Source organism: Ptychodera flava, chromosome 14 (assembly GCF_041260155.1).
Source record: "Ptychodera flava strain L36383 chromosome 14, AS_Pfla_20210202, whole genome shotgun sequence".
Lineage (NCBI taxonomy): Eukaryota > Metazoa > Hemichordata > Enteropneusta > Ptychoderidae > Ptychodera > Ptychodera flava.
In genome coordinates this window covers 35,961,002-35,977,710 of record NC_091941.1, presented here as the reverse complement: position 1 = coordinate 35,977,710, position 16,709 = coordinate 35,961,002, and the positions used below count along the sequence as shown (strand labels likewise).

The 16,709-nt window shown below is 37.7% G+C and overlaps 3 protein-coding genes across 3 annotated transcripts; 2 read left to right on the top strand and 1 right to left on the bottom strand.

Annotated features, from left to right (window-relative positions):
* Positions 1-316: 316 nt before the first annotated feature.
* On the top strand, positions 317-2,254 carry LOC139150304 (methyl-CpG-binding domain protein 2-like). Its single transcript, XM_070722594.1, has 2 exons — positions 317-461; positions 1,855-2,254. The coding sequence occupies exons 1-2, from the start codon at positions 450-452 to the stop codon at positions 2,131-2,133; spliced, it is 291 nt and encodes a 96-aa protein (XP_070578695.1). The 5' UTR covers positions 317-449; the 3' UTR covers positions 2,134-2,254.
* On the top strand, positions 1,828-3,663 carry LOC139150305 (P2X purinoceptor 7-like). Its single transcript, XM_070722595.1, has 3 exons — positions 1,828-2,115; positions 2,262-2,504; positions 3,068-3,663. Exons 2-3 carry the CDS (start codon positions 2,277-2,279, stop codon positions 3,329-3,331), a joined length of 492 nt encoding a protein of 163 aa, XP_070578696.1. The 5' UTR covers positions 1,828-2,115; positions 2,262-2,276; the 3' UTR covers positions 3,332-3,663.
* Positions 3,591-14,731, bottom strand: LOC139150303 (uncharacterized). Its single transcript, XM_070722593.1, has 13 exons — positions 14,515-14,731; positions 13,674-13,808; positions 13,179-13,265; positions 12,778-12,834; positions 12,387-12,470; positions 11,625-11,952; positions 11,092-11,374; positions 10,245-10,481; positions 9,732-9,808; positions 8,894-8,998; positions 8,302-8,513; positions 7,089-7,253; positions 3,591-6,939 (listed from the first exon to the last, which is right to left on the bottom strand). The coding sequence occupies exons 2-13, from the start codon at positions 13,796-13,798 to the stop codon at positions 6,690-6,692; spliced, it is 2,010 nt and encodes a 669-aa protein (XP_070578694.1). The 5' UTR covers positions 13,799-13,808; positions 14,515-14,731; the 3' UTR covers positions 3,591-6,689.
* Positions 14,732-16,709: the final 1,978 nt, after the last annotated feature.

Below are 16,709 nucleotides of genomic sequence, written 5' to 3'. Positions count from 1 at the left end.
CGTCGGAACTGCACGGGCGCAACTTTCTTGTTTACAAACAATGTATCTCATGATATCTAGATGCATCAAGTCAACATATCTGTAAAATTTAAACTTTACGGTATTCACTGATAGCAAACATGTTTTAAAGGGCCATTATTTGTAACTTTTGACCATTTTTTACCTCGGAAAATTCCATGTTTGAGGCTCATATTTGTTCCAAAATGTTGTTATACGAAGAAACAAACATGATTAGTGATGATATAGCCACATAAAACTGCTAATTTTTGTTCAAACGTGTTGCCCTTCCGAGCTCGTTTGTTGACGTCTGGCACGCTCAGCGTGCTGGGGAGAACGCAGATAATGGTGACGACGCGATCACGCGAGATGTACAAGTTCACGTTTATTGCGGGATCAAAACAACATCGCGTCGTGGTCAGCCAGACATCGCTACGCAACGTGCTCGGACAATGGACAACGACGTAAGTAATGAATATTTATTTTGTATGTGAGTGTGTTCGTTGTTGGATGTGTATTTTCTTTCCACTGCGTGATTCATGTTTTGTATGTAAACTTTGAGTACATGGCTAGTTTCCCGGACTGCAGTAGAAGGCACACGCCAAAGCAATCTTTTTGGTTGTAACTTTTTGATGTTCCCGTTGATGTTTCCCGTCGGCTGGACCAGCGCTGTACGCGTACGCTTACAGTGGCAGCGCAGCGCTGGATCCGATAGACAACTTTGCCAACAGGACCAACAAGTTTCCCATGGGTCAACTTATTTATTTACAGAACCGCTGCATCAGTGAAGTCGCCATACCTCACGATGTTTCGTGTTGAGGAAAATCTTACTAACTTTCACGCTCGATCGACGAGTGCTTTCATACAAACATCGCCGTTCAGACTTACGCTAAATTGACTTAGGCCCTATTGTATTTTTAGTCGCCAATGCGCCATAGATGTAGACGTTTCTTTTCACGTTTTGTTGTTCCAGTCGCAAAACTTTTTCCCCTCTTGTGAGGTATTAATCGTATTTTTCCCGGGCCGCAATCTTCTGCATTCGATAAATTCAAATCTAGATCTCTTCAACGCGGGGCCACCTTAAATACTCACTTGAATCCGCTGGAAATCTGAGATAATCTTCATGTGATGTCATGTGACTTTTCTAAAACTTCGCTTGTGCAGTTTCCGGCCATGTGTTGTCATATATAAATTCATCAGAAAAACTTGACCTCTCTTCATTATGCAACCAGCTATACACTACCAGCTACGGTCACTATCGCGCTGCTCTGGAAAGGTTTATTGAGGAGGGGGAGATATATATTTACAATCGAAGAGCCTAACAGTCGAGTCCATGTTCTGCGGGTATGAGACATATAAAGTGAGAGACTTTCTCGCCCTAGGCGTCTTTGAAAAAATATTCCAACGACGCAAAGCTACTGTGAACTTCTGATTCTGTTGATAATTTTGAAACAAATAAAAACAACAACAACAAAGAGGTGCATACACATAGCGGATAATTCATTACGTGTGGAAACATGTCTTTTTTCTGAATACGGAAATTTGACTTTGCAGGCGTCCTTGAAAAATATTGGAGTTGCCATAAAATATAAAAAAACTAAGAGCAACTTTTATGGCAATTTACTTTTGACACTTTCCGCCTGAATTGAGAATGCTATACTTGACAATTGTTAAATGTAAAGGATATTGGTCTTGCCGAAAAATCAAGCTTTACTGCAAAGAAATGTTGATAATGTATACCAATATATGCTCTGATAGAAATAATCTGTATCCGAATATGCAAATACCAGCATATGTGAATTATAAAATCAAAATCTTTGTTGTTGAAACCTCAAAATCAATCGGTTTTTTTTTCAGACTTCAAGTTCGGTGCCATCACCCCAATCAACTGACACAGACTCTGAGTATGGAGTACTGGGTAGAGGAAGAATTAGAGGTAGAGGTAGAGGTAGAGGTAGAGGTAGAGGTAGCAGAGGAAGAGGGAGCAGAGGAAGAGGAAACTCAGGTAGGGGTAGGGGAGCCAGGGGTAAAGGAAGAGGTAGATCGAGAGCATTAGGCAGTACTCCACAGGCTGATGAGGCTCTCCAACTACTGGAGGAAAGGAAACAGCAACTCAAAGTAAGTATAGAATTATAAGAAATAATATCCTCATTCTGCACAATACATATTCATACCATACACTCACTACACTGGCAGCTATATAAAATTATAACAGAATAGCATATACAGTTATTGTGTGACAATTTCCGGTTTTCTATTTACAGACCATTATTTCTGCCATGCCTGAGGGGGAAAAAAACGAACTCCTTCAAAAGATTGTGGACAACAACCCAAGTCTTGTATTTAATATCGTTCAACAAGCATCATCACAACCTGGTGGTTACCACCCTGCACCTAACGCTGATGTACCAAAGTGGTGTATTTGTACAAGATGTAGGGAGATGCCCACAGATCCAGAAAAGTTGTGCTGCGAGAGACAACCCAATATGTGCATTTCCCAACTAGCTGTTAGTTGAGTTACAATACCATGTCTTCTGCGATTAGTAAAACACAACACAGGACTTTCAAATTTATATTCAGATGTCTAGAATAACATTTTATCGCCTATCATTCTGATATAAATTGCTAAAAGCAACAAATGACAAATTTGGAGATGAAGAACCCTTCTGAGGTTACTAAGCTTATTGGATATGCTGTGTGATGAGGATTTGTACCCCTTAGTCTTACCAATATAAACAATACAAAACCTTTTAAAATACAAATGTTATCAAACACAAGGAAAACATTGATTTTTCTGTGTCAAGACTTTCAATTCAGCTGCATGACAGTATTATTTTACCCAACAGAAACAATATTTCATGATTGCTCACATTACTATTTGAATGAGTTTCCTAACAGATATAGTCTTCTGTGCATCAAATCACTTCTTGCCTTGTAAATCGTCAGAAACAGAGTCACTTCACAAAAAATGTTTTTTAATGTGTTGATTTATAAATGACGCATCAACCATGTTTGTATCTCACTTCTGAAGTATTTGTGCTGGAAATAAATTTTAGTCATCTTTCTACAGGATTTCAAAGTATTGGTCCTCAATGAGACGGTGCTTGCTCTTGCACGGGCCTATAGAAGAGATGTGTTGGCAGTGGATGATGGTGATGACATCAACAAGTCAAATCGGCATGCTTCCTATCGACAATTTGTCTTGTGGCAGCATGGCGTTTTAGGGGCAGGGAATAGGAGAGTTATTCCAAGTTGCTGTGTATGGGCCATTAGAGACAAATATCCTGACCCCTTTGCTCAATATACAGGATTTATACCATCGCGGCTTTCATAGTCTGCATAAAAAGGTTACTTCTCTCAGAAATTTGTTCACTGTACGGGTCCACGTCAAAGAACTTGCCTTTTTCTTTTCCAATTCATGTATTCAATGCAAAATTTTGTTTAAAAGTTTTTTTTCCTTTACTCACCGTATATACTCCTTACTTATAGTTTTACATGTTTTATTTTGACCTTTCCTATTTTGACTGTTTATTTATTACTTTTGATAAATTTCAATACATGAGTGCATGGAAAATAAACACCAGACAGTACTATTATGCTCTTATGTAATCATTGTACTACTATTTATTCATTAATAATTTTGTCAATAAATTTCACTCTTTTGGTAAAACACAGTGGTACACTCTTTTATCTATAAGGACAAAAACTGGAGTTTCACATCAAACAAACATAAATGGCTGCATCACACTGATCACTACTACTCAATCAATACAAGCATCATTATTATGGCTCAGGACAAATATTTTGGCAAACTGTTGTTTCGTATAAAAATACAGGTTCTTGTAATAATAATAACAATTTATTGTCATATATATACGCTATTGCACATACAATGAAATACTTCTTGGTTTTGCGACATCAAAAGGACAGACTGATCAAAAAATAGGGAATAAAAGAGCAATACACAAAATAAAACAAACAGAATAAAAGAACGTTAAAATAAAAGCGCCGACTTCAGATGTACAATGTGTAAGAATTATGAGAGAGGAGATGTGTGAGCTCTCACAGTACTCTATTTGCATTCATTTAACATGCGAACTGCTGTACGGTAAAAACTGTTTAGGGACCGATTACAACTTGACTTGATGGAACGGTAACGTTTGCCAGAACGCATAAGTTGAAACAAATTGTGTGCAGGGTGATACTGATCATTGATAATGGAGACAGACGTTTTGAGAACACAGTCCTTGTAGAGAGTGTCTAATGATGGAAGATTACAACCAATAATTTTGCTAGTGGTACTGACGATCCCTTGCAAAACCGTGTTGCCTTTGTACATATCCACATTCTGTGCAGGAAAACCTCACAATTTGCATTTCAACTGTCTCGATAGATGAATATATAAACTGCTGACAAATAAATTTCACTTCAGACTGGAATTCAGTGTGGAAAAATGTCATGATGACAACCCATGGATTTGCAGGTTCCTCTAATAAGCTAAACTATGGGGCACTTCAAAGGGACATCAGCTGTAACCTTTTACCATTTTGTCAGATTTCTGGTTCTGTTTATCAACTACAGTCCTAAACCCTATGTAGTATTGATATGTCCAGTATTCTGCTTATCAAAACAGGTGGCTGATTTACTGTACAATTATTTTCTCAGCAGTTCAATCTTGAGGGGTGTACCATGCTAGCAGGGTACGCTTACCCATTCTGGACATATGGTACCAACACTTTGCTAGTGCTTAAAGATTGCCTTATTGATTTTGTCAGTGGTAGTTTTGTTTTTGTTTACGCTTTTATTGTTTCTTTGACCAAGTAATTTACTCACTTTGAATGATAATAATTGTTCAAATTTATTTCATGTCATATGGTGTAATACTCCCCATAGAATGCTAAAGTTCCCTGTATTCTGCTCATCAATAGAGCTTGTACATATGAATGAACATCATCGTTGACAAATTAATTATACTCAAATCTGATTATAATCAGATGTAGAGTAAGGCGACGTCTACTTGCGTGTACAGGGTATTCTCTTGTCGCGCCTCTCTCTGTAAGAGGTGACAGCGAGAGAATACTGCGTTATTACAGACATCGCCGTACTCTACATCTGATTTTAATCAGACTGATTCTAGTCTTGACTTGAATTCAATCTTTCAACACCAGTATTCAACTGCAGGGCTCGAAATTAGCGGTAGTCCCACATCCATAGACTACCAACTTTTCCCTGGGGCTACCAAAATCCATGAAATGGTAGCCCACAAGGACTACCAAAGACCTGGACATAAAATTTAGTCAGTACTTGACGTGCAATCATGTCCAATATCTGAACTATACCTGTTTCCTTTTGATACTAGGAGTGTAAGTATTCACATCAAATGACAAGAAAATTCACTTCATGGGCAGAATCTTGAAAAACTGCATTTTCTTGTCTAGTTAATGAAAAACAATATCCTTAAACTAAAATATGAATGGGCTACCAGCCATTGTCACTGGGCTACCAACTTTAAAGTGGACTACCAGAGGAAAAAGTTAATTTTGAGCCCTGAACTGTATACATACAGTTGTGTTGATAGGCAGAATAATTGGATATTTGAATTATGGATTATATGTAGTATCTGATCACCAGTTTGGTCCCAGGACTGTACCATTATTTTTTTGGGATGGCTGCTAACAAAAAGGGGATGATTGGCAATGTCAGTGCTCAACACTGACGAGGAGTCAACGGCGCTTGTCCACGCAACACCACCGCACGGTGTTCCCCATGCAACTACTACGGAGAATAGGCAGTTAACGTTGGCTGTGATGTTGTCATTGTCCTTGGCATGTCCAAGCATTAGGGTTAGGTTTCCTGGTAGATAAATAAATGGTTGGGGCCTCAAATAGGATTGGGTCAGCATATAGTTTTGTTATTAGCCCTAGTTTAGCACATGCAGGCCGCAAGTCGCATGTCATGACCAGATTTCCATAGCATGCTGAACAGTCGAGTCTTGAAAGGCAAAATTGCATGAAGGAGCACCGTTGATGCCTTGTTCGCGCTGAGCACTGATATTGCCTTTCACTGCTTTTGTTAGTGGCCACCCCCTCCAAAAATAATGGTACAGGCCAAGGACCCAACTGGTGATCAGATACTATAGAAATAACGGACGACGCGCTGACCATTAACGTTTATTTGTGGGCAAGGGCGAGAGGAAAGCCAAAAATTAACGGGAGAGGCTTGCCGAGCCCGTTAATTTGGCTTTCCTCCCGCCCGCGCCCATAAATAAACGTTAATGGTCAGCGCGGAGTCTGTTATTTCCATTATATTATCAGCGAACCCAAGAAAACCGTCAAAATATCCGAAAATTTCAGGAGCGAACGACAACTGGGCCCCAGAAACTGAGCATTACGCGACGCACTGTCACGCGCGCTGTAAAAAATTGGCAAATCCGGAGATGTTTTCAGAAAAAAATATCTCAACTTGACCTACAAGTGCTCCATTTTATTTTGTGATTGATTATGATTTACGTTTGAGGTGTAAATTTACGATACTTTGAGTTGTTAATCTTATTATTCATATTCACGGGCATATAAACAGACCATTACTGTGTATTTGTGGTCAGTCACGTGGTTCAGCTCGACCAATCAAAATGGGACAGGCAGTGCATGGTAATATAATATGATTTACATCTCTGCCTACTACTTCACTGTTTATGTTCGTCTTGATAGTTGGTCCTGAACAATAGAAGCTGTAGATGGTGGTGGAATTGCAGCCAAATGTGCAGATAGTCTTCTTGGGTCTTGTGGCTCAAGCTCCAGCTTTCTCTGCATGCCTTGATGATCTGACAACCGCTTTTCAAGAATCCTCTTCTTCAGGTCTGCAATATGAGGATATGTCTTGTCAATCTTCACTGGTGTCGCAGACCATCTGCCACTCTTCTTGTGAAAGTGTCTGTGGTATCTACAAAATAAATGAATATCGATTTATATAATACTATCACCTTCATAACGAAAATCTCAAAGTACCTTTGTACATCTAATTTTTTGACAAGAGTAAATATCATTTCCAAAATCTGAAATCTGTCTTCTGCATATAATATTTAAACTTACACCACTTCGCCATTTCGATTTTTCTTTAGTTCTCTGTTGTGGTGCACATTGTGATCAAGTGCAGCAAGGATGTTTCTAACTCTGTACACAGGGGGTGTATATGCAAATCTTTTAGCAGCATACATCAGGATATTCTGCTGGAAAGTCTCCAGCTCTGCTGTGCTTCTGAAATGTAAATGAGACAGAAAATGGAAAATGACAGGAGTACTGCTCATAGTGCAAAGTAATTTTCCTTCTGAAGTCTATGATGTATCCCTAGATCAAGACAACTGTACTGTGAAAAGAGATACAAACTACAGTCACTCAAAATGGGACTGTGTACAAACATATACAGCCATAGTCTGTATTTGTCATGGTTTCTATCATACTGATCATATACTAATGAAAACCACTATCCGGAAAGGCATCAGAGCCGGGGGGGGGGGGGGGGGGGGGGGGGGGGCTCCGCACGAACATGGAAACCCAAACTGTTGTGATACCAGTTTTGAGCAAAAAAACCTACCCTTTTTGATACCTAGTTGTGGAAACGCAGCTATCTCTTGGTGGGGTAGCGTGAGTTGCTATGTGAGTGGCGGGGTTGACCTTTGACCCGCATAGCAACTCACGCTACCCCGCCAACAGATAGCTGCGTTTCCACAGCTATCTGATACCATACAATACCATACGTATACAGATACGACTCACTCGCCTTGCGTACCAGGGGTACCAACAGTCAAACCGACAGATCGGAAATATTGATGGTAGATCTGGGATGTAGATAAATGGGTTTCCAGTGTTGACAGCATGATTTTTTAACAAATGTCAGTTTGTGTTTAAAATCGGATCCTTTCTCATACCAACACCTCGTGAAAAGTATACCCTTTCTGATACCAAACAGTGCAAAAAAAATGACCCCTTTCGTGCGGACCCTCCCCGTATAGCCATCTATGGGAGTTACACCCCCCCCCCCCCCCCCCCCCCCCACCCCCCGGGATCAGAGCAAATGAAGTAGCTGTGCTTTTGTCACCATTGCAGCAAATTTGAATGAGAACATTCTTTGCAACCTATAAACTTAATTCTGAAACTAATTGGGTGGGTAATTTCTCAAAACAGCTTTATATTTTCTGACATAACAATTAAAATTGGAATTTGTAGAAAATACTGGGCATCCTTTATATTGTAACCTAAAATTAGTTGTGTACAGACTTTATTTATTCAAGTTTTAACATCTAACCTGAAACTCAGATAGTATGGAATCTTCTTTAAGAAGTTCTTATCCAAGACAATTTTCCGCAGGGCTACATGCGCCGGACCATTCTTTGTTAACCATTCTTTTTCAGAACGTTCTGTGAGGGGTCCATGGTCACACTGATTACTACCCTGACCATAGGGAAGTACCCATTCATGCTCATCTGTAACATGATGCAGTACTCCACACCACACACCCTGAAAATAAAATTACAAAAGTGTTAGCTTTATAAAGAATAACATGACTATGAATACTTAACATTCAAACGAACAAATATTTGACATACTTGGTTTTGTTATACATATATTATATGCACTTGGAGTTCTTCAGAAAAGTATCTCTCTGTGATCTTTCCTTTCACATTTATGAAAACAAAAATGTAAAAAATGTTCATAACACTGATATAAGTGTTTGCAAAATTCACAACTTGGTTACTACATCCTATCTACATGTACACACTTTGTCTTTGTTTGAGCCCTGTTCAGTCTATAGTAAATCCTTCATTTATTCCTGTGTCTTTACATATGTAATACTTTACACAACCCATCAGTTTGGCATCATACAAAAATATACTTACAAGAAACTCCTCATAACTTGATGCTTTCTTGCAGCTATACCAAAAATGGGTAATAATATCTCTACACCATTTTTGCAATGCCCTGCAATCTTTGTCTTGACCTGCCTGAAATAAACATTGTTCAAATTATTTGATAGCAAGAAATGAATAGTGTTAACAAACTTCAAAACTTGATAAAGTAAGTACACCAAGGAACACCAAGGTTAAGAACATGACTAAATTCTTGCAAGGATACGTTTCTTTCCTAGTGTCTAGCTCTTAAGCCCATAACATTCAATCCCTCAGCTGGAAGTAGGTCCTGTCGTGTAAGTATCTCAGTTGGTGATAGGTTCCATCATTTTTGCCAAATACTACAGCAGAATGTCGCGTATTTTGTTGAAACAGCATTGGGCATTGGGCATGTGTCAAAAATATTTCTATGTTAGTACTTCACATGGATTTTTGAGGAGCTAACTTTTGATGCTGTAACCTTCTCTATTCAAACGAGATAAAAATGGTATTATTCTAGTCCTGTTCCTTTTATACCTGTGGTCCTGGTTTAAATAAGGAAAGTCCCTGGCTGTGTAACTGCGACAACAACCAATGTCACCAGTCAGTCATGCCCTGAAGAAAACCTTATGAGTATGTTCGAAAGGTTGGTAATATATATCATTTGAACAACATGTATACATACACACTTGCCATTTACTTTGAACCCAAATTCTTTTCTAAAGTCAATACATGTCTCAGCCAAAATGCCAGATAATACTTAGGCTAAGATCAGTCACCTTTACAAATTTATGAAATAATAAGTAATAAGTATTATTGTTGGTGCCATGCAAACAAATGTTTACCTTACCTGAATGATTTTGTTGCCAAGGTTTTTAGCCACATGCCAAAGGTCATGGGAGTGTTTCACATCGGGGTATGTTCTCTCTGAAAGGAAAAAAGGACCATTTTAAATTTTGTTCACAGGGAACCAATAACACAGTAATAAAAACTTAAATTTTTTGCTGTGATTTAATTTCTCTATTTTCGTTGATTGATAAAATCAACTAAATCACATCCCAGTGAAAATGTTAAATTACAATAGAACTCCCGGTTTCACAACTTAATCCATGTAAATAAAACCCTGTGTATTTGCCCAACACATGAAAGTAGTGCATTAAATCCGAGTAAAAATTAATGCCTTTACAGTAGGTTGTGTATTGCACATAACTATTATTCTGCCTCATGTCATCACAAATATATGAGATGAGCTGTGCTTACATGTACTCTGGACTTGGCAATCAAAAGAAAAAATACTTGAAAAAGTTGAAGTATTTGATGTTTGCGTGTACTGTACCGTAGTGCAAATAAATAGTGAACTTACTCATCACAGCACCAATCTGTAGATGTGAGTCTGTGACAACTTCTCCAATTTTCATGTCCTTGTCTGTCAACATAGTCATGCTTTGCACAAAACAAGCCTTTTCAAGATTGGTTGACTTTCTTTCTGTCATTCTTTTGTCCATGGTTACAATCGATAGGATGTCCTTTGAGTCATTTTCCATGATGGTGTAGGAACAATACTGAGCATTAAAGCCTGGGGAATCCATCCTCCCATCACCTAAAATGAACCATTACCATCAATGAGGTTACTTAGCAGTGTCATTGGGATAAATTATGTAAATATGGTAAGAAGTATGGTACATGCAACTTTGGAACAATTAGAGTCAATGAAAGGCAGGTTTTCATGAAGCAGGGGTCTATTTTTTATCATTGACAAATGAATTCCAGTCTGGATTGGAATTCAATTTTCAACAATAACAGTGCTGACTATAAACAGGCTGTGTTCATGAGCTAAAGACTGGATATTTGATCATGCTTGACGAATGTGAACCACAAAATGTATTTGATACACAGAACAAGATACAGTAAAACAACAATGGTTACATCTCATTGGGCTATAACAGTTGTCAATACACTATTTCAGTGGACCAATACAAAAAAATTAAAAAGACCATGTTATCTGTTCAGCACTGCTAGATATTGTTTTACTTAGCAGTTCTGAACACGCCATATAATATAACATGAAAAAGCCTACGAGTCAGAAACAGCCATGATCACTACTCAATAGAATTGTACTTGACAATGACACCAGTCTATACAAGCTGACAAGCTGCATTGTAAAATGGATGGATGGCATCAAGGGGGAGTAGTTGCAACAGTCCACTTACCAAGTACCACAATGTCTCTGTCTCTATACTTGTCAAGTATTTCTCGCTGATGCTGAAACCAGTACTCGTCAATACTTGGTACCAAGTAATGTTTCTGGATTTTATGAAAACTTGATGGTGATACAATCTTCATATTTAGTATCTTTGCAAATAAAGATATCTTGGCATGGTTGTTTCCAGAAAGAAGGATTGCAGCAGATGTCAGGATATCACCACTATGAAGTCTTCTTTTCATGATTGGTTGCGAACACCACTTGTAAATCAAATGACCAGAATCACAGACCTACATGAATAAAATAAAGTTTGTGAATCAGCTCTCTGGGAATTTAATAAGGCTAGTTTTACAAAAGTTCTCACAAATCTATCACAGTCTCAACACATAACATTACAACAAAGGGACATAAAGTAAGTTATGATTCAGCAATGTTGTAATACTGAAGTTCCCAGAACATTGCTAGCTGAAATAAAGAAACAAGATAGTAACTTGTATAATGCAGTAACACACACAATTACAGTAATTCAATTGTCCTTACCCATTTCAAATAGATAGCTGAACCTCGAAATTCTGTAACTGCTTGTATATCCCTCTTGCAGTTGGTGACATGACAGATTGAGCTAATCTTTGCCTTAGCTAATAGTAACAGTTGTTGTAGGTATGTCAGGCACACCTTGTTACCAAGTAGTCCATTGATGTCAGCATCTGTCTTCACTCTACTGATATCTTCAAAATGCCTTTCCTGAGTAGATTCTGTGTCATCATCTTCTTCAATATCTGATCCATCTTCACTATCATCATCATCATCATCATCATCATCAGAAATTGGGTCCATTGGCAGGTCTTCAAAATTCAGTATATCTGGCCTGTATACGATTAGTAATGTCATGGTGAAATTAGTAAGTATGAATGTGCAAAATGCAAAGTTACAATAAATTGACAGCAGTGTGCCCTCTGACTCACCAGATTGCAAACAACTTATGAGTCAATTTGAAAATTTGCTTATTTTTCTTGAGTAACCATGCATTATTTCCTATTCAACTTAAAATTTTCTTGCGTCACAGAAATATTTATGAGTCATGACTCAAAAAATAGGTTTAGAGGGCAAACTGATTGACATTTTGTCTAGTAGAAGTATTAACAGTAGTTTGATTCTAAATTGACTGACATTATTTTAGTTTATATGTTCATAATACTAGACTGTTGACCCTCAGTGAACATAAAATATTTTGTGAAAAGAACTGAATTAACCACGTCCCAACTTATTATCACAATTAAAATACCCATTATTTTGAATTACCTTATTGTAAAATTGAAACTAGGTTCAAAATCATCGTCATCATAGTAATCAGATTCAAATTCTTCACTTACATCTATAGTTAAGCTGTGAATGAACAGAGGAGAGACTTCATTACTGGTATATACATGAAATGTAACATAAGGTATATTGTTAGATTCCAAGATTAATCTGTGAATGAATATAGTAAAGTGTTAGTTATGTACATTGCATGATACATAAAAAAGTGGTTAGAATTGAAAAGTAACAGGGACTGTCAGTGATATTTAATTACAGAAATACATTTGTGGAAATAATGTTGCCGAAATAATGTTTGAAAAAAATTCTTTCTAAAGCCTTGCAGTCAACATAATATAATTTCAATGTTTTGAAAGTAATAAAAATGAACACTTACTCAAATGGGTCAATGAATGACTCTGACATCTTCTTCTTTAAACCCTTTCCCTTCTCCCTGTAAACAAGGAAGTGATAATTGAGAAACTTTTCAGGATATTTGACAAAATTTTCGTTCAAATTTCATATAAACTTGGGGTCTACTATATACAGATTGCAATCTTAGTACAATTAGTTACATACAGTTGCAGGATATAATAGAGCTAAATGACATGAACTGCTTTCTATCACTATCATATGAGATCAGAAAAGGAACATTTCATATCAATAAAAAAACATGCCTAAAATGAAAATAAATCAGCAAGCCCACATTTCATGTATGAAGTTCCCAGTTAAAGGTTATTTGACCCCTCAACTTTAATGGCCTTCTGAAGTTCAGTAACGACAATAAAATGAGCTTACCTTTTACCACTACATCCGTTTGTCATACCAGTGCTAATGTCTTCTATGCCCGATAACCCTGTCAGAGTTGTACTGCCAATCCTAGTACTGCACAAAAAAAAAATGCATACATTTTATGAATCATCTGCCTATTCAATAAGATTAGTGTCAAATTTCCAAAGTTACACAAGACTTATTGAAATTTTGATTTACAGGAAGAATAAAAGTTTAAGCCTACTTGACATTGGTTGGGAGAGAAAATTAGAAAACTTGGTAGAAAGTTTACAGAACAGGAGTTTCTAAAGAGGAGTCACATATGCAAAAAGTTAGCTTTCATCTTTAGGCGTGTGGAGGACTGTACTGATAGTACATGATTGATTCAAAATTGAAAGTACAGCATTAAATTTGAAATATGCCAATAACTGCAATAGGCTCATGTACACATATAATATTACCTACTTTGATTTACTAACACTAAGCTATACCGGTAGTGTGCTCATCATAGTGCCAATTTACCTTGAGTCTGTGTCCATGGAAATTTCTGAAACCTCAGGGGCTGGTGGTATGACAATTCCGTCTCTGCTTGGACCTGGAGTTGATGTCGTTGGTATAGTTGTAGTTGAACGTTTCTTTTGTTTCATTTCATAGTAGCTTATTTAGGGAAGAAAGTTCAGAACAATGATCATAATTTTGAACCATACTATTTTCCTGACAGCTGAAAGAGTTGAAACTATTTACTATACATTTACATTCATTATCCCCTGTGCGAATTTTAAACCCCTTGACAAAACACGATATCATTATCATGAATATACATATATATGCAAACGCGACCTTTGCCATTTATTAAAGTCATAATACAGGTCGTGAACATCATGATCACTGCATTTGAGAAATTTACAAAACGTAAATAAATGGTCAATAAACTTTGATGTATGCATCGGTAGTCATGCCATGGCCATAGCATTGCTGCAGTTGTATAGCTCGAGGTTTAGTCGGTAGGTGTTTTTGGTTTGGTGATGGACGGTAAAACCATGGAGGTACCTCCAAGGCTCCATCATAGTAAAACCATGTTTTGCTGCCAGCACGACAATATTTACACGACACGGCACCCCGAGCCCCGGCTGCATGCATTCTTCCCACACCTTCACGAACGGGTTGAAATGAGGAAACTTTGTTTCTGACACCACCATTTCACTGTTTGAATAAGATAACACATCAAATGAATTTCTAGTTGCATCGCACGGGCCTCGCATAACAACACGGGCGTTTAGTCCTCGCGATCTCAGCTAAAGCACCGCCCCTGTGAGGGACGGTGGCTAAAGTAAAACTTAGTGAACCATGTGTGTGTACTCACCAATCGATCAATAGACCGGCGACTTCGGCGTTCGATTCCAACTTATTCTCTTCTTGAACCGTTTGCCATCTCCCGATTTCATCCCAGATATTTATTTTGCCTGCATTTCGCCTAAATTTCGCTCGTTTTTGGGCGGAATAGTTGTTTTTGGCCTGCCTGCCTTCCGCTTCCCAGCGGCAGCATCATCGCGCGACGCCATTTTGAAATTGCTGTAAATGGCTCGCGCATGTGCAGAAGAATGCCTACGTTGCAATCTGCGTGTCAACAGAGTTTGTATTTCTGTCCGGACAAAAATTGAAATTTTCGTTGTAAAATCACATGTTATTTAGTTATAGGGCACGTAATGTTTCCGAATAATATGCGATTCTCTGTTATTTGACATGCTATTCATCATGGGCCAGTGATCATTTCGATCAAAACTAACGGAAAAATCGCCAAAAGATACAGCTAATGGAACTTTAACTTTCATCAATCGCCAACTTGCCGTAGATACAGTGTTTACCTCGGTCGTAGGGGTTCTTGGCAACCTTTGAGCAGACTGCCTCCCCCTAACATGCTCTGAAAAACTTAATTTTAACTATCGCAGGAGCCTTTGTTTGTGTTGATTATAAAAAATGGTACATAATATTAGAGGATTGGACACGCTGAGATCAGCTGAGCGATATGTGACTTAAGCTTTCTATCGGATACATGGTGTCATGAAAATTGACAACAGTTCCCAGCAGCTGACAACCTACACGACTCTAAACTCTAGTACGGGCATGTTTTTGTGCTGTTGAAAAAGTAGCGAAATAAAACAAAGAAGTCACCAAAAGGTTAAGCGTAAAATGCAAACATGGTCTTTATTTGTTATTTGCTAACGACAGCCACAAATCATATTCAAAAGGGGTATGCTCAGCTGGTATATGGTCAGAATTACACGTACGTCACCGATACATTAATCCTGGGAAAATTTTCATAAAGTATAAAGACAATGATGTACATCTCATAGAATTCACAACTGTGATACCCTCCACAGCTACGAATTTAAAGTTGAAAGAAATGTGTTTGCACAAGTGAAAGATATCAATGACAAGCTTTGCTCACTTCGGCAATAAATTGTATACAATTACACTTTACCCATGTTAAGCTACTGTACAATTCAACACTATCTTAGAAGTATTTTTATATTTGTTCAACTCAAAAGGTACCCTAAGACAAATACTGATTAATGTTTACCATACTGGAGACGTGTAACCTGCGTTCTTCAAGTGTGCAGTCTATTTGTCATTTACTGACTATGTAATGTGAGGAAAGTGACGAGAATCACTTTTCACTCGCGTTACTTAGCGATGCAGGATGTGAATATCAATTCAAAGTGGTGGTGGGTGTTTGACAGGTAGTTTGTGAAATTATTGAAATTTTGGTGACATTTTTTCTACCACCTACTTTGTAAACTGAAAATGTAACATAGATACCGACATATACTGCCTGCCGCGCCATGCCATTGCAGCGTAGCATTGTATTTACCAAATTTCGAAATCCCGTCGCCAGAGTACGTAGACCGCTTAATATAATTTCAATTTAATATTTATGTGTTACAAATTAGCGAAAACGACAGTTTATAATATTAAAAAGGTAGCATTAAGCGGCACCTTTCAAGTATATAATATAACCGGATTGAAATGTAGATACAGTTACCCGTTTATAACAGAAAAATATATTTATTCCCGCCTATACGTACAGACGCCCACTTAATGCAAAGTTTGCTTCATCACAGTAGCAGGGCAGTGACTATTTTTCTGTCAAAACTAAAAAATTCTAAAGATTCGAAGATATGATATGATAAGATATGACATGATATGATGTGATATGATATGGTGAGTTGCTACACAATATCATCTTATGAAATATGATAAACGTCATGATTTTTGATGACCAAATATTATGTTGACAATCCCTTAAAGTGGCACTCCCACTTGGTAACATTTTTAAAACACATTTTTATAATGCCAACGGTCGATATTTGACGAGGCGACTGCGAGCGGATCGCGAGATATCGATAAAAACATGTCATTTCCCGAGTGCATATTTCTTATCCCGATGTTTTATGATCGTTTCTGATTATGACCCGAAATCCCCCGAAGGTTTGTTGTTGTGTTGATTGACGATATTCTAGGAGTCCATAATAACTTCGAACGACGCAATTAATTTAA